This window comes from Lagopus leucura, unplaced genomic scaffold, assembly GCF_019238085.1.
Source record: "Lagopus leucura isolate 7727_CA_CO unplaced genomic scaffold, USGS_WTPT01 Super-Scaffold_100136, whole genome shotgun sequence".
Lineage (NCBI taxonomy): Eukaryota > Metazoa > Chordata > Aves > Galliformes > Phasianidae > Lagopus > Lagopus leucura.
Genome location: NW_024962332.1, coordinates 157,299 through 174,674, shown reverse-complemented (window position 1 = coordinate 174,674; position 17,376 = coordinate 157,299). Strand labels below are relative to the sequence as shown.

Here is a 17,376-nt window from a genome sequence, read left to right as displayed (position 1 = left end):
TCCCATCTCACCCCCAAAGTGCATCTATGGAAAAGCACAATCCTATCCATAAAGAACAACAAAAAATCTATAAAATAGACATCTCAGCAAATGAGTTGACTGTTGAGGAAAGAGTTTCACAGTAAATAAAATTATTTCAGTTACTGCAATGAGCAGTTTGACTGCCTAATTTCCCTCTTTATATGAGAACATAGTTTGGATTTTATCAGAAGGTTTTAGCGCATATTTTCTCCTCAGCATTTTGGTATTCTTTCATTATGACACTTGCGCAAGTTCTTTTATTTTGACCTCAGCTTTTAAGCCCTTTATACTTAGATTTGCACTGAAATTGGCTTATTATAATCATGTCTTGCGAAGATTTGCATATGTGCTTAATGTCAGCTGTGTGAATAGTCCTATTAAGTTCCGTAGGGTGACTCTTGCACAACATGAAATATGCACAGACATCTTGGAAGATTGAGGGCCATATGTTTGAGCGTTAAAACAAGTTTTCCATCATTTAATTTTAAAATAGAGCTGTGGAACTAATGTGTTATTTGAAAAAACATTCTGGACTTATCTGAAATCCCAGAGGCACAACTTAATTCAATTTCTTGGCTCTCACAGTTTTTAAATGGTACAAGTTCAAAACCAGGGATGTCACTTCAATTGAAAATGGCAGCCAAGACAGTTCAAACAGAGCTAGGCACATTCAGTCATAATTTTCTTCATCTTTATTCAAGTATTTAAACATATTTAAAGAGGGAGAAAATTATCATTTGTAATTGAGAACTGAAAAATGACCTTTTTTTTTTATTTGTTGATTCATTAAGCCTCAAAACGAGTACTTCTGTCATCTGTGTTTTGGTTGTTTGTTCTGTGGCTGTTTTCTTCAGAACTATTGGAATTGTTTTCGTTGCTAAAAAGGACCCGTGCACGCTAAAGGTTAAAAGCCACATACCTCGAAGTGGTTAGCCTTGGCTGCAGTACAGTTCAGCTGGATTCGCGAGTGCACTTCCTGAGATCCTAGTTTTATGGGGAGTATTTATAGCCCTGTTCAGTCCCACTGACTTCAGAGAGATGACACAAGCACCTAGCACTGTCTTCTTAGTAGGAATTAATGGTATTCCTTTTTTTTATCTTAATGGGCAAATCAGTTCTAAAACCCTTTTTGGGTTTTTCTGAAGAAAGAACTGAAATTATGGTTGATAGTAGGATAATTCTAATTTTTCTAGACAAACTTGTCTGAAAGGAGTTAGCTCTCATTCAACTGAAAGTTACTAAAGATAAATGCTTACTTTTAACATTATTTAATAGAGCGCAACCCAGCAAAAGAGAAAGAAGTTATCAATCAGCCAAAGTGCTGTCTGAATCAGTGGCGAAGCAGCATTGGCTGAACATCATATGAAGGGTTGTATAAGCCCATGCAGTCAGAAAATGGCTTGGCATGAGAGAAATTAGAGAATCCTATATTCCACAATTGCTTGGAAACACCAATGTTTTCACAGCAGAGTGATGCTGATGAATACAGCTGCAGTTAGTGAAGTAAATGTTCATCCTTTGTGGGGTGAAAATGAATTGGTGCTGGCAATTTTCTGGTCTTTCTTTCGTGTTTTGTTTCTCTTAGTTGGGTTTAAAAACTAAAAGCAAAAAACAAAGCCACGGTCATGTTACAAGCCCACACTCCACAATGACATGGGAAACTGCAGAGGATTAGGAACTTTCCCTTGCTACTTAGGCAGGTGAGGCATGGAAATACAAAAACATATTACAATCCTTAAAGGATCTCATTAGAGTTCTCAGATGTGTTTATCATTTCGTATGTTTTTCTTTTATCCCAGTATCACACACATACAACCTGAAAAGGATTAGTCCATTTAGACCGTTACTTAGAGTGTGAGAAGGTTAAATATGAAAACAATTTTTTTTCTTATGGCATAAAATAAGTGTAGAGTTTTCTAAGAAGCTGTAGATATTTTCAAAGCGCAGAGAGTTTTCTAGGTGATGTCCAAAATGTGCTGAATATTGTGTGTCTGCTTAAAAAAAAGAGAAATCCTTATAACTTTATGGTGTCTCTTACAAAAAAAAAATCATTGCTTCATCCGCTTCTTCTCACCCAATCTCAGCTGTAAGTACTCCATAAATAAGATCTCTCTCGTAAAGTTGTAACTCACAGATCTCACTGGCTGCCAAAAAACTTGCACAGAAAGATTGTTTATGATGAAGGCTTCACTTTCCAAATAATAGTAAAAAAAACTCCCTACATTCAAAAATAAATGCAGGACTGAGATATAAAAAGTATTTCAAGATGGGCATCTGCATATTATGTGAGGTGGGCACAAATAATTTATATCAGCATCATTTTTACTGTGCTTCAGTGTAAATAGCATATTTCCATCTGGCCTGATTTATGGGATTTTGGATGTTCACTAAATGGTTGAGTGATTTTTATAACTGGATTTTGTATTTTAAAGTCATGTAAATTACACAAGGAGAAAAAAAAAAACAAACTAGCAAAATGAATGTCCATGAATTATTTGCTCCTTAGGGGACGTGTGGCAGAATCGTGTGCTGAAGACCACTGTGCATTGTCAGCGGGTGAATGAATTCCCAGATGATTCCCAGAGTGGAGTCCACACAAAACTCTTGAGGTTGTTCTCACTATTTCAGAGTATTCAGTGTAAGCTCACAAAAGAGAAAGCACTCCACACAGAAATCTGGACTTGATATAAAATATTTTTTGGAAGTATATTCAGTACAAAGACATGCAGCTGAGGTGTTTGTGGCAGCTGCAGAGAGCTCCTCTGTGACCTCTGTTAAAGATTACATGATGGACAGAGAAGCCAAGTCAGACTTCTTGTTCAAAGGGACGATATTTCAACTGCTCTTTGATGGAGCAGCAACTGCTCCCTTCCTACATGCAGGGAATATGCAGGTTGCATCCCGTGGAGCAGGACAAGGAGAGAATGGTTTCCTCAAACCATGGCTCTTTAAGACCTGCTTATATAGTATTAAGACTGAAGTCACTTTCAGATGCAGTTTGCTTATTTTGTGCCTGTAATTGTTTTGCATCTCCCCTTCCATTAGTAATAACATTTATAGCACACACCTATGTACTTGAGTATTGGCTTGGGACATACTGACGCATATACCTCCAACAGTTCCAGGCTTCAGATTACATTAGTAATACTTCTAGTACATCAAATTACCTCAAGGATCAAAACATACTTTTATGTTTGAATGAACTACTTGGCATATTACAGAAGCAAAGGTGGAACAAACATTCCCTGGGGGGAGATTGCAGATGCCAAGCTGGTTAGTCCGGTAAACAGCAGCCGGGCTCAGAGAACCACCTCCCTCTGTCTGCGCATCACACTCTTCTTATCGCAATACTATCTGAACACCTTTGCAAACCAATTAAATCCAGACAAGTTGTATGTGAGAAAATGCTTAATCCAGAGTGATAAACAGCAAAAGATAGTATTTTATTGTTCTTCAACTCATACAAAGCTCTATACCTACTAAAGAAATAGCATCTGAGGGCAAGGCTGGATGCAACTGGCTGTGGATGCAGCACAGTAGGGCTCTCTTTCATGTCACCAGTTTCCACAAGGTGACACTAATTTGGCTTTTCTTAGAGAGTCTGCATTAGGGTGCACATAGGGTCCCTAAAATCCTGACCTGTGAGCCCTTGGCCCTCAACTGCTTCCTTTCCAACTGCAGCAAGACTCTGGAAGTTCATAATCGGTAATTGAATTTGATTGATTCAATTGCATTTGAAACTTTCTCTTCCAGGGTACTTTTCCCTGCAAGCACTGCATATTCCCAACCTTTGTCACACACAGATATGATGAGCATCTCAGAGGTGGCAACTTCTTGTAGCCAAGAAATACTCGCTAAAGTGAATTAATGGGAATCTGTTTGTAGCTTGGTTTCTGTGAGGTTTTCTATGTAATAAGATCGTCTCAGATGATGTTTATAAGATTGATGACTGAAGGAACTGATCTGATACCAGAATATCTGAAGTTATTTTCCATGTTCACTGAATTGAATTGTGTTCCTGTTTCTGATGATGCTGAATTGTTCATGCAATATATTGTTTTTCTTTTTTTTTTTTTTTCCTCCTCTCCCATCTATAAACTTTTTGATCCTTACTTCAAAGTAAGGATGTGAGCCTCGGGATAGACAATCACCTATTAAGACATTTCCAAACAATTAAAGTCTCTTCCTATTAAGGAACAAACAGCCGTGTAAGAGAACTGCAGCAGAGAACAAATGGTAAAACAGATTCCTCAAAGCAGAGGGAATGAGTGTGTAAGAGGTCATGTCACTGGAGTGTGTAACAAAATACTAGATCTGCTAAGAGATAAAGGCAGCCTGCAGAGGCAGGGCAGCTCCAGGGGGAGGGTGCTCAGCAGAGATAAGCCTGGCTAAGGGAGCTGGAGGGTGAAGCAGACTGTGCATAAAGGAGAGGCCCCTGTGAGGGCAGGAGGACTGCTTGCTGGTAACCCAGCTCCCTGGGATAACAAGGTTATGAATGTGGGAATGTGGTCTTTAACTCTCAGGGATGCATTTGCAGCTCGCCGTGAGGAAGAAACAGTACCTATCAAAACCCAAGGATGAGAGAAGTAAAGCAAAAAGGAGGAATGAGTACCTGCCCAGAGGAGGCTGCACCCTAGCAGGGAGTTTTGTGCATAGCAAGAAACCAGGGCAGAAGGTGCCCTGGATGTAGCCTGTGTGTATGAAGAACTCAATTCCCACGATGTCCTGGGTGCTGAATCATGTCAGCAACCTGGCTGTGCTGAGTGCTCTTTAAGAGCTCAGGGATCAGGAGTGTGGATAAAGTCTCGTTACACTAAATTTCACCATTTCGTTATTTTGCTTGGGACTCAGTCCCCAGACAGTGTTACCATTTTATTTACCTTATACATAATTCAAGTCTAAAAGCCTGTGCTTTTTGAAAGAAAGGAGAAACAAAAACCTGGCAATATGCAGGGAGGAGAGGGGGGAGGAGAGAGGGAGAAAAAATACCAGCAATTTCTCCCAAAGTTTCAGTGAAGCATTTTATCTTTACAGTTGAAAACTATTTAGGAGTGCTTCCCCCACCAGTGGAAGAAAGTCCAGTGCCCACGGTCACAGCGTTGACGTCATGTTCACACACACAGGAGTCCCATAGGCCAAGTGATGGCAACAAAAGAGGCTGTGTGGAACAAATCCCATCTGTCATCCAGCATGAGACATGAATCCCGGTCACAGCTGAAGCAGTCACTACAGCGACATTCCACTTCGCTTCTTTGAGTCCTTCCGTGCGATTGGACTGAAGGATAAGATCTCCTTGTAGATATGTTCTTGAAAAACAGAAGAAGAACGAATAATGAATACCTCTAGCGTTCATCTCCTATTGCAGAGGTCACAAACGAAACTTTGACCATTAACCGTGTGCAGAGAGAAGTACAGCAGGTACAAGCTGGGAGGAAGAGATGAAGTACAGATGGGGGAAAAAATGGAATCTGAAAAGATGGCAGCAGAAGGAATCTCTGCTGAGTCCATGACAGTAAGAGCAAGGAAAGGGAGATGAATGCCATCATCAAGGCGTTATTGAGCGGCTGCAGCTGAGCTGGCCTTACTCAGCGTGCTCACAGGAAACAGAAAGGGGCAGGAAAGTCTGTGCTATGCAGTGTCAAATAAAACAAACTTCTTACTTTTCCATTCTTCTATTGAAAGCTTTTCATGCTCCAGAGAATCATCGTAGGACTGTTGTGCCTCTGTCTCCTCCTCAATGTCTCGGAATTGATCGAAGTACGGGTGGGCTAATGCTTCTGTGGCTGTAAGGCGCTTCTCCACATCCAGCTGCAGCATCTTGTCCAGCAGGTCCACTGCTGTGGGAGAAGACAGGAACATGCTGAGTGGGTACAGGGCAGAACAGCCATCCTGTGCACAAACCCTGAAAATGATAGGGCTAGTGTTTCCACTAAGACATTTCCATACCTAAAAACAAAACAAATTCCTCAATCTGGCCAAGGCAGCATGGAAATCTGCAAAGTTTGCCAAGCAGTGGCCACAGGTAACTTTTACTAAGAGAAGTGGAGGTATACATTGTGCAGAGGTAACAAATCAGCCTCAGATAGGCACCGCTGCATGGATAGACTGCAGGAATGTGAACGGCAAACCATTAACTTCATGATGTTTTGCAGCTTCAGTCATTTGCTTTCGCTCTGACCCCTGCGATTCAAAATAGTCAATTCTCAAGCTATTGCTTGAGTAATCCATATAGAAACCTATACATCCCTGGTAAACAGGAAGGCAGGAAACTCAGATACTGACTGGTCTGTCATCCCTGTTCCGTCTTGGTATTAATAGCTTAATGCTCTCCTTTTAGAAGAGGTTTTCTCTTATCTACTTGGGGAAAGAGCTACTTGGAGATCAGTTTTTACCCTGAAAATCGCACATTTCAACTGCCTGTTACGTACTGAAAGGTGCCGGTGTTCAACAAACAGCTGCAATCTGAGCTGAACTCTTCCCGCAGGAAAAGATTTATTATAGTGAACTGTGGGGCTCTCTCATACTTCATCGAAACCTGTGATGCTTTGGATCTGGGGCTGGGGAGACATTTTGAGTACTCTGAATCATAATGTCCTCTGCTTTGCTACAAGCAGCAAGCTCTGAAAGCTAACATCAGCCAAAACTCATCCCAAATCCTATACCAAGTGGAGCTAAAGGTGTACTGCTACATGCAACTGCCCTAATCCCACGATTTGCTTTCTGTGACCTAGACATCCTGTTGTATATAGCATATGCTTCCTTCTGGCTTGTTAATACAAGAATGTGAAGTTTACCTCTTCCTTTTATTTTACACACTGTGCCATTTTAAAACTAGAAACAGAAAGGGAAGAGGTAAATGGCCACTAACAGCAGAACACTGACATTGCAGTGCCAATAAAGGACTGTTTTAATTCAGGTGTATTTGCTCTGGGAAGGGCAACCTCCTGCTGGGATACAGCCTGCAAGGGAGGAAGCAGTGAGAAGTTATGAAAAAGAGGAGCAACAAAATTGCATCTGTGGCAGTCAGCCCAACTCATTTTCAGTTGTGAGAACTTGTGAGAAATGCTCAAGATTACTTACCCAGAGGATTGGCTTTGGGGAAGAGCACAGACAAATCCTTCTTGGGCATTTTTGGAAGAGACTTGATATAACTTTTAGCCTAAAAGAGAAAGGAAAGCAGAGCACATGCATTTACTGCAACTGGACAAGTATAAGGGGGCTGTAAAATAGAGCTCTTGGGTCCCATTATTTAGGAGAAGAGAACAACAAATTATCTCACGTCACATTTTAGTGGCCAGCTTGTGAGAACTATTTTTATCACTTGGGACACAGAAATGCTGATGCTTTAAGAACAGCTGAGCTGCAGAACAGAGGCAGGAGATGCAGCACCAATTCCTCGCCCAGCAGCCCTATGATCCACGCCAGTTCTCAGTGACGAGCATTGAAGTCAAATACATCAGAGGTGTCACTGACAAAAACGTTTTCCCTGATGATGGGAAAGACTGCCCCCTCTCCTGTTCACGGCGGCTGTAACAGCAGCACATGGCTGCGAGTTTGCCTCTCCCCACCATGCCTTTGGCAGCAAGACCAGAGTGGCCACAGGGCTTCCTTACCGCCTTGTCCTCAAGCTTCTCCACAAAGTCATCTCCTGGATGCCCCGTTACTTTCAGGATCTGAGTCAGCTGATCAAGGTCTGGCAGGCTGTGTTAAAGATTATCCACCTGGGAGCGAGCCCTGGGCTCCACCCAGCAGCTCAACCTATGGCTGTGCGCAGGAGCGTCCCAGGAGCAGCAGCAGCTCTGAGCAGGTAATGATACAGACCTGCAGAGCCACACAAACTGAGACTCATTACACTGTTTGCATCCTCTCTCCCTAGGATGCAGTCCTCATCAACAGCGAGTTCTGTTTGTACCGTTCTACTGAGGTATATGCCCATAGATTTGAGAGTATGGAAGGGCTTGGGTATAAAACGAGGGGAATTCAAGGTTAGACTGCTGATATAGAGAGTACGTGGCCAACAGAGGAGGTGCACTTCTAAGGGTGTCTTGTCCCCCTTCTATATTCTGTTTTCCTCACCAAAAAGACTGCACTGATCTCCTGTGATCATCTCTTAGTAAACTAGACCGACACTGATTTCCCTCTGAAGCCGCATTCCTAAGGCTCTCTCACACATGCCAAGAATTGTTACCCCTCTGAGGGAAAAGGTTTCGTTTGAAAGGATACAGTCTTTTCCTTTAAACAGCGTTTTCCCAGTCAGCATTTCTGCCATGATGCAACCGATAGACCAGATATCCACTGTTGGGAAGAAAGAAGGAAAAATTTAAAAAGAGTAGCTTTTTAGGAAAAAAGGATTGCATGAGCTGTTGCCTATTTTTTCAGTCTGCAGCAGGCACCCATTTCAACTTCGGTCCCATTTTCTGCCCTCCCCAGTTCTTTCCATGCTGCTAAAATCTTTGCTTTCATCATTTCCCACAGGCACCAGCTGTGACTTGCTCCATGTCAGGGGACACTGATTACAAAGAGCAAAAACATTTGGTAGATTAGGTGGGATTTGAGCCAGGCATGACAGAGAGGTCTTTGGGTTTGTCACCAGACAGTCACACAGCTGAAGCAATGCAACTCACCTGTCTGGTTGTAATGCATCCAGTTCAGAATGACTTCTGGAGCTCTATACCAGCGTGTGACCACATAGCCTGTCATTTCAGCATCAGCATGTCTTGCTAAGCCAAAGTCCAAGATCTGCAGCTCACCAAAAGAAGAGGGAGAAGGAAAGGCAGGAAAGAATCAATCAATCAATCCTACAAGCAATAATCTGCTTTTAAATGAAGCAGATCCAATCAGATCGGAGCGAAGCTCTGTCTGCACCAAAGCCACCCATGGGATGGTTCGAAGACCTACAAGTTTGTCTTAATTCCACTGCAAGTTGCAAGCCAGCTGCAGAGCTGGTTGTTCTGCCAAGACCCTGCGGAGAGGATCTGCGTCTTGTGCTGCTACCTGGAAGGTCACTTCCTTTGAAGCTTAAGTTTAAACTCTATGAGATTTTTTTTTAATGGACTTGTAGAAGGTGGAGGCCGAGGCGTGCTCACAAGCCACTATGACTCACCATTTCCTATAACAACACCCGGCAGCTGACAGGAGATGACCTCTCAGTTCTGGAGATGAACACGGCTTGACCCAATCTTTACGGGCAACAGAAGCTCCTCCCAGTAATATACATTACAGAAAACAAATGTGAGACTGTCACCCTCTCTGAGCTGTAAGCAATCTCTTCAGAGATATACTGAAAATAACTTTGTCTAGAATCACAGCCATTATGCCTCAGGGTCTAGCCAACAAGAACCAAAGGGTAACTGGGGCTGTATCCAGTTATCCTTCAGGGATAGGGATCCACCTAACACCCATATGGCTCAGCAGTATTACATTAATTTAGGAAGTCATTGGGAACTTCAGTGCAGCCAGAATGACAGTGACAGGATGTTCATTCCAAGGCCTGGGCCCTGATTCAGCAAGTTGCATAAGCAGGTGAATATTTCCTGCTGACTACAACTGCTGCGTAATTCAGCTCCCCAGATTGAGCTGTCAGGGGAAGCACGATGACACCTGCACGCCAGCATTCCTGCTTGTGGAGCAGCTTATGAGCACTCTGACCTGCTCCCTGCATTTTTCCTACCTTTAGCTGGCAGTCTTCATTCACAGCCAGGTTGCCTGGCTTCAGGTCCTAAAACAGATGAGACCAGAATAAGTGAGATGTTTGGATTTGCAGTTCATCAACGCGAGCCTGAGTCAAGTCTCAGCTCACCTGGGATGCTTTCCCATAACATCCTGAGCCCAGTGCCAATACAGCAATACTGTATAGCTTTAAATTGCAGTGACTTTTTTTTTCCTTAAACCATTTTCACTCAAAAATCATAAAGTGCTTCACAGCTTGCCAGCAAATAGAGCATTTCTGCTAAATCTGAATAAGCACTGGGTACAGGAGAGCAGCAGAGCCAGAGAGAATTCAGAGCACATGAGGCCATTAGCAAAATGATGTTTAGAAATTTGCTATTTTTATGACCAAGCTGCATTTCTCCTAAACAGACAAAATCAGAGTATTGGTGCATACGAACTTACCCTGTGGACGATTCCGGCAGAATGAATGTACTGCAACAAAAAGAGAAGCCACGGTGTGGTCACCAGCAGATAAGAGCATTTTCTCCAGCGGAGAAATGAGAGTTCCAGAGAGGAAGTCAGTGGGAACGCAGTGCTGGCATTCACTGCGTGTCCCAGAATATGAGCCCACAGTAAAGCCCACAACCATAGGAGAAGCAGTGGCTGATGAGGGAAAGCTACCTGAGAGCAATCTGAAGCGTCCAAGTGCATTTCTGACAGCTTTTGCAGTTACACTGCTGCTCCAAAGAAGCAGCATAGAGCAGAAGGGGGGTATGGGGCAACAGTGCCTCAGAGCAAAGCTAACTAGTCTCTTGAAACTATCAAAACAGACCTCTGGACTACAGACAGAGCTGGGGTCAGTTGGATGGCGTGAAAACTTTGATTCATTTTTTCCCCCATGGTTTAACATTTGAAACAATTTCATCATTAAACCAAAACTGGAAATCAGATTACTGTTTCAAACACCGATTGCGACTTTTGCTGCACCAGTTAGACCAATGGCATTATTCTCCCCTTGCTTTACTTAAACTCGAGGTAGCAGTGATGAGGGGAAAGGTGTTACTAGCGTGAACTTATTAACGCTCAGAAACCACAGCTCGAAACTCCAGGTGGAGGGTGTTACAGAGGGCAATGTTAAGGCATTGCCTGTGCATTTCAGGGTTTGGAGTGATTGCTTTGTCCTCCCAAGGGCAGCTAGAGAAGTACATTTCTTGCTCACTGTGTTGAACAGAAAATCATTCCCTCCATCTTCTTCACTGACAGCCCAGGTGAGAAATTCGGCAGGAGCCTCACTGCTCCTGGTACTGCAGAATTGCTCAGGGTTTTGGCAAGTCAGCAGCACAGCTGCTGTCACAGAGAAACCACTCCAAGCTCTACAACTGATGGAAGCTTCCATGCCTGTTGACTAGCATGAAAGGACAGCCATTTGGACTGATGTGTGCTAGAACAAGAGTCATTCAAGAGCAAATCCCTGTTTCTCAGTGTGTGCCATTAAAACAAACAAAAAACAAACAAACACCCAGAAAAACAAATCTTCCCCAGACAGGGGTTGTTGCTGTGGTCAGCCCAGAGATGACAAAGCAAGACCAACTGGAGAGGAGTCACCAAGTCCAGTGGTGTTTCTGCAGCCCCACCTACCTTCAGCCCTTTCAGCATCTGGTAGACCAGGTACTGGATCTTTTCATCACTGAATTCATGTCCCATGATCTTTTGTAAATCTGTCCGCATGTACGGCATCACCAGGTAGCTAAAAGGCAGTAAGACAAAGCCCTGAGCCTAGAAGAAAAGCACAAGGAGCCAGGCTGGCCTTGTTCTTATTTTTGTTGTTGTTTGGGTGGTTTGTTTTCCTGTGACTGTTTAAATCAGTGTAACTGGGGCAGGTGGCTGTGGCTGTTCCTAGCCAACTGCAGCAATGATAGGATTCTGCCCACTCTGAAAAGTGCTCTTTCTCCTCCCGTCAGATCCGACACATGATATAAATTAAGATCTTCCAAATCATAACAACCTCAAATTAGTTTAATTTTAAATAATAATTTTCAAACCCATGTGACCTTATGTCCACCTGGCAGCAAAGTGTCATGTGCAGTTTTACAGAGTCTTTCAAAGCTGCAGCACTGGCTCCCAGATTTATAATATTCCTTGGCCCTGCCTTGGAAAACAGCCTGTAGGTTCCTTCAGCCTGCCTGCTGAGGCCGCAATTAGCAGCAGTAACATCTCAGAACCATCGAATGGTTTTTGTGCAGGCTGCCAAGTATCAGCCAGCAGCCGCAAACCTGGAGGCAGGTGCGTGCTGCCCAGGGATGAGGAAGTGAGAGGAGCTTGTCTGACCTGACCACCAACACCAAGGTGAACAGCCAGAATCAAAGCGAAAGGATAATGAGATCTCCAAAGTTCAATTACCGTGTGGACTGGTGAACGCCACTTCTCCCCATTCTGGATACAGCCTCTAGATTGTGCCGTGCATCAGCGTGGCTCACAAGACACATCATGCACCATGGAACAAAATGCCTCAGGTAATTTATGCTGGTCTGTCTATCCCACGTTCTCCCAGCTGTGAACAGGGCATGCCATCTGTTCACGTGGGCCTTTCAGCTACAGGAACTGCTTATGATTCTCCTTGTTATTTGGGGATGTCTGGCTTTAGTCTGTCCCTTTTCCAATTCGCGTTTTGAACTGCACCTCAGCACGATCCATCGTGCTGCTGCAAAGCCTGCATGTGTGGTGCTCAACAATCCAGCCTAGGCAAAGCAACACAAACTCCACACTTACAAGTCTTGAAATCCATGGTAGGAAGGGGCGGAGGTGAAGACATCGAGCAGCCCAATGACCTGATAGACAAGAGAAGCCCAAACATAAATCTAGAAAGCGTTTGCCTTGCACGTGAAACTCAGGTAACAGCTCTCCACCAGCACATCCGTGAGCACTGACAGCTCTATCTGAGGAATGTGAGGACTCCTCACTGTGCTGTGCAGCTACTTTTCCCCTTACTAAGACACAGGAACACCCATTACACATCTGCCTGAGCCGATGTGGCACCAGCTGGGCAGCAGTCAGGCCCTGAGACTGCTCCCCATGGCAGATGTTGAGACCTCTCAAAGGTAAGGTGCTGCCACTAGAGTCGGCACGCACCTAGGGGAGTTCCCCTTGCTTTAGCAGAAACAGTGAGTAATGCATGCTTACATTCTCATGCTGCATTTGCTTCAAGAGTATGAGCTCTCTGTATGCTCTCTTGGCAAAGATCTCTGTCTGGAACGGGCGGCACAGCTTCTTGATGGCCACTTTCTCTCCTGTCTTCTTGTCTATGGCGGAACTGTGACAGACAAACACAAACCAGTTTCCACACTGCAAATGTGAAAACGTTTTTAACAAACTTTGCAACACCAGATCAATTTCCCTCTGAGAAAAGAGCTAATGCTGGACTTCCCCCCGAAAAAGGTTAAGAAAAAAAAAAGGCCTCTTGATCTCTCTGGGTTGGTATTGAAACTCAGTGGGGCTCACACGCAGAATTTCCCTTTACATGATGGGCTGTTAAAGCCCTGCCCATGATTTCAGGAGGACTAAGAGGACTAGACAGGACAGAAAGAAAAGCACTAGTGCCAGTCTTTACTCCCTTTAACACTTGCTTTAACCTGTAGCAACAAGATGGAGCTAACAGAGCAACATTACACAAATGGTTGAATGTCAAAATGAGTTTTAATTCTGCCTACTCCTCCTTTAAGTCATGGAGAAAAGGGAATAAAGCAATTTCCTCTTTGCCACCTGCTTGCAAGATGTTGTCGTTGAAGGTATGTCAACATTCTTCACTGTATTCTAGAGCAAAGATGGGATGTCACACTGAAAACAACACAGACTGCCGCAGTTAGTTCCCCTGCAGCCTTCTGTACGCTTCTGTATAAAAGCAGGTATGGCTGCAAATAAGGTTTGTTTCATGAGCTTATGAAGACATGGTACAGCCACCACAGCTGGAGACGTGCTATTCCTTCTGAGCACGTTGGCTGTTTGAGGTGGGTGGAATGATCCTGTGACACCCTCTCTCTCTCTGAGGCTCTTCAAGGATTCTCACCACCTAACGAAGAGATGTGCGATCCATTCCCACTGCAGACCCAGGCTCCATCTGCTCCTCCTTCCTCTGGGCACCAAGTCCAGGAAGGGCTGTGCCATAAAGCTGCAGAACAGAGGCACTGCTCCTGAGGCCTGCAGGGCCATCACTCGGAGGCAAGATTTTATGAACAGAGTCGACAGGAAAATGCCCATCTGTAACAATGCAGTCAAAGGGTGCGTTTTGCTGGGTCTCTGCTGGTAGGGCAGAGATGCAGTAGGATAGGTGGGAACATCCACTCAGCACAGCTTCCCCTTTGGTGCAACACCAAGGAAGGGTTGTTATACTTTGGTGCAAATCTCAGGAGCCTGGCTTTCTCTGATTTCCAGCCACCAGCAATTCACTGTGGTATAGCTGCCAGAAGTCCCGCTCACCAGCAGCTCTCACTGAGTGAACAGATATCTCTGATGCCATCAAGCAATCAATCTTCCCCCTCGTGGCTACTGAGGTCCCTTATGGTTGCTCTGAGCTATCACTGATGAGAGCAGACATCCTTTGAGAGCTTCGGTGCGACTGCGTTTTTGTAATGTATTCAGCTAGAAAAGGCAAAGGGAGCCACACCAGGCTGCGAAAGCACTGAAAGTGACACTGAAGAACATCTCGAGAGGAATGGAGAATTTTGTTTCAGTTCCATTAGACCTTTAGCAGCTGCTGGCAGAAGGGCAGCACAGTTCTCCAAGCCGTGAAGGAACAAAGAGGAAGGATCCGGCACCACTCAGTCAAACACAGAATTCAGGGCAGATTTCCCAACCTCCAAGTGCCAGCTCTTACTGCCTTCCCAGCGTCTGGCCTGCAGAGCACACATCCAGCCCCACCACTCCACGCAGGAGCTGGAGCTTCATTCCACCCAGCACAAATGGAGCTACTTTTGCCTTTGCCATAAGGCACAGCCCAGAGGAAACTCTGCTGCTGCAGCCAGGAGAGCCCACAGCGTTCTTCCCAGCAGAGATTAAGGAGCAGCTGGAAGCTCAGGATGACACCAAGGCCGACCTCGAGGTGAGGTCACGAGTGTACCATGAAGGTTCCATGTGTAATTGTGGCACATTGCACCCAAGGGACAGGGCTAGGGGCATCAGAAAACTTCCCCAGTTACCGAATCACTGCAGAATTAACGGGGAAAGAAACAAGCGCATGCTGGCCTCCCAGAATTTGTTTCTCAGCCCTTATTTGTTGTTCAAAGATGTGCAAAAGCTGTCAGCTCCAAATAGTGCTGTGATAGAAAAGCTTCCCAGTGATTCCCAGCAGAGGACAGCAAATCCCAACTGCACAGCAAAATATCAAGTTAAGTGTTACCGGGTTCAGAAGGTATCTCAGGACCCAGCCTTGCACATAAGCAGAAAAGTGGGGAAGGAAACCTCTGGTCCCCATTTGTATCCTGCAGTGCACTGACAGAGCCCCAACTTCAGCCAGGCAGTTTGGGGATTCCTCTGGGACAGCAAGAGGGGCTTTGCCCAACATCCAGGAAAGAGGACACACTCCATTCCTTTTCCTTTTTACCCTAATATGCAGTGAGGTTCTGTTCGGCTACTGACAATGGGCTGCTTCAGATTTGCCCTTACTAAAAGTCACCAGTCTCCTCAACTCACCAGCGTAAACAAAATGAGATCCGACTTTTCTGCTTGCTTTCACTGTGGGTACCTTTGTCCAAGTAACTAATTAACAGCAGCTCTGCTGCTCCCTTGTCAGCCGGGATTTGCCACCAGCCAGGAAGTCCCGGTCAGCTGCTGCCTTACAACAGGGAGCTGGAAGCAGCACTGTGGCTGTGCCACCCAGCTCCATTCCCCCACGACACAGCATCAGCTGCTGTAGCTCTGCCCACTGCTTTGTTGCAGCAGGGCCCAACTCTTCAGCTCTCAGATATTCAGGTGTTTCCCTCTTCCTGCCAACCAGATCACTCCCTTACCCTGAGAGGTCCCTCTCAGATCTGAGGCCATCCCTGCCTGCAGGACACCCACAGGGCTGAGCCAGACACGACTCCCCCCATTGCCTGTCAGGGTGACCGCAGGAGGCACAGGATCGTTTTTAAAGCAACCATTCACGGTGACCGAGCGGAAGACAAACCGCTTCCATCATACACGCAGAGTCCTTTCATCGGGGGTGCTGAGGCACCTCTCACCCCCAGCCCTCATTTCTCCCCCTGGGCCCCACTCACCAGACAGAACCGTAGGCCCCAGAGCCCACGGGGTGCAGGGAGATGTACCTCCTGGGCAGCTCCCAGACGGTTCTGTTCAGCTCCTGTCTGTAAAAGCCTCTTCTCCTTGCGATGTTCATCGCCCGGCGGCTGCGGGACTGCCACCCACCCAGAGTCCTGGCGTCTGGTGGTGCCCCTGGGATGCAACCGGGACACCCTGCACTGCTGAGAAGGCCTGTAGCGAGTTGCCTTCTCTGCTTTCAGCTGTTGTGAGCGAGAAGGGACATGTCTCACAGCCCTCCTCCCTCCGCCTCCACATGGCGGAGATGAGGCATCAGGTTTCCAGACACGCCTCGGCCGTGTGCAGGTATTTCTGGGTGCTCCAATAGGCGCCCAACGCAGACGCACCTGCAGCCGCAGGTGGAACTTCGAGGACAGAACGGCTGCCACCCCCAGAAGTGCCATATGGGGCTCACGGGCATCTCATGAGATCGTCGGTGGGGTGAGTAAGGGTGCATCAGGAATCCGAGGTCATGCCTGGCGTAGAGGACAGGTTACCGTGCCACAGCACCGAGTCAGCGCCGCAGGGGAGGAGAGCTCCAGGACAGAGTCCAGGGCATTAAATTCACGGAAGAGCAAGGGAGCAGCGGGGATTTCCTCCGTGGTTTCCCAGCAGACGGGCACAGAGAAGGCTGTCTGAGCTTCACTTCATCCACGTGACTGCAGTGAGACGCTCAGGAGTTGCTCCGAGATGGGACCACCCTGGGAGCTGCAGGTGCTGAGGTCTGGGGGGTCCAGCCTTGTTTCTGCAGCAGTCAGTCCCATCGCTCAGCACCCAACCCACCCTGCTGAGCAGAGGCTCAGCACTCTGCTTCGACTACAGCAGAGCTCTGAGGGCGCACCCTCCCTCCAGAGGAAGTGACTAAGCTACGCCTGAGGAGACACGCTCCGCCACCACTCAGCTCTGCTCCATCCCCTGCCTGACGAATGGGACTTAGGGAAACACACTACTACAGTTTTAGGGAGGATTCATTTTACCTGCTTACAAGCAACCACAGCAACACGTTTTAGAATTGGCACACGCATTCTCCAGATAGCAGTGGTAAGGCCTGCAGTTCTATAAAACAAGTCAGGCTCTGCGTTACTGGCAGCATTTTAACATTGCTTATACACACACGTGCAAACAAACCCCGGCTCTAGCAACAGCATAGTAAGGAGACAAAGCAGAATGGGCTGGGTTCTATAAATACACCAGTGAGCAAGAGGAGTTTCAGCCAGAACTGTTGGGACAGGAGCAAATGTAACTCATCTGTCACCTCATGAGCATGGAGAACTGTTGCTCAACTGCACACACACAGCTGTCGACACATGGTTCAGGAGTTCTGAGTATCTGGGGCACAGCTGTAGTTAGATGAGTTAATTTAAGGCTTCCTATTTTCTTTACATTGGTCTAAGTCACTTTTCCCTAATTCAC

The 17,376-nt window shown here is 45.9% G+C and overlaps 1 protein-coding gene across 2 annotated transcripts; it reads right to left on the bottom strand.

Annotated features, from left to right (window-relative positions):
- Positions 1–2,973: 2,973 nt before the first annotated feature.
- Positions 2,974–16,800, bottom strand: MAPK13 (mitogen-activated protein kinase 13). Of its 2 annotated transcripts, none has more exons than XM_042888028.1 (12): positions 15,924–16,800; positions 12,853–12,982; positions 12,442–12,500; positions 11,311–11,419; positions 10,135–10,164; positions 9,692–9,739; positions 8,646–8,760; positions 8,245–8,316; positions 7,635–7,684; positions 7,102–7,180; positions 5,682–5,858; positions 2,974–5,327 (listed from the first exon to the last, which is right to left on the bottom strand). In XM_042888028.1, exons 1-12 carry the CDS (start codon positions 16,040–16,042, stop codon positions 5,248–5,250), a joined length of 1,068 nt encoding a protein of 355 aa, XP_042743962.1. In that variant the 5' UTR covers positions 16,043–16,800; the 3' UTR covers positions 2,974–5,247. The 2 variants fall into 2 exon arrangements, with proteins under 2 accessions (XP_042743962.1, XP_042743961.1); XM_042888027.1 differs by having other exon boundaries at positions 2,975–5,327; positions 7,635–7,714.
- Between the last annotated feature and the right edge of the window lie 576 nt (positions 16,801–17,376).

Bases quoted from the DNA above. Each gene is read 5' to 3' on its own strand.
- MAPK13 (XM_042888027.1), bottom strand. From the start codon at position 16,042: ATGAACATCGCAAGGAGAAGAGGCTTTTACAGACAGGAGCTGAACAGA. The intron at 12,501-12,852 runs GTAAGCATGCAT...CTTGTCTATCAG, and splicing joins AGCAAATGCAGCATGAGAAT to GTCATTGGGCTGCTCGATGT. The intron at 9,740-10,134 runs GTAAGTTCGTAT...CATCTGTTTTAG, and splicing joins CTGCCGGAATCGTCCACAGG to GACCTGAAGCCAGGCAACCT.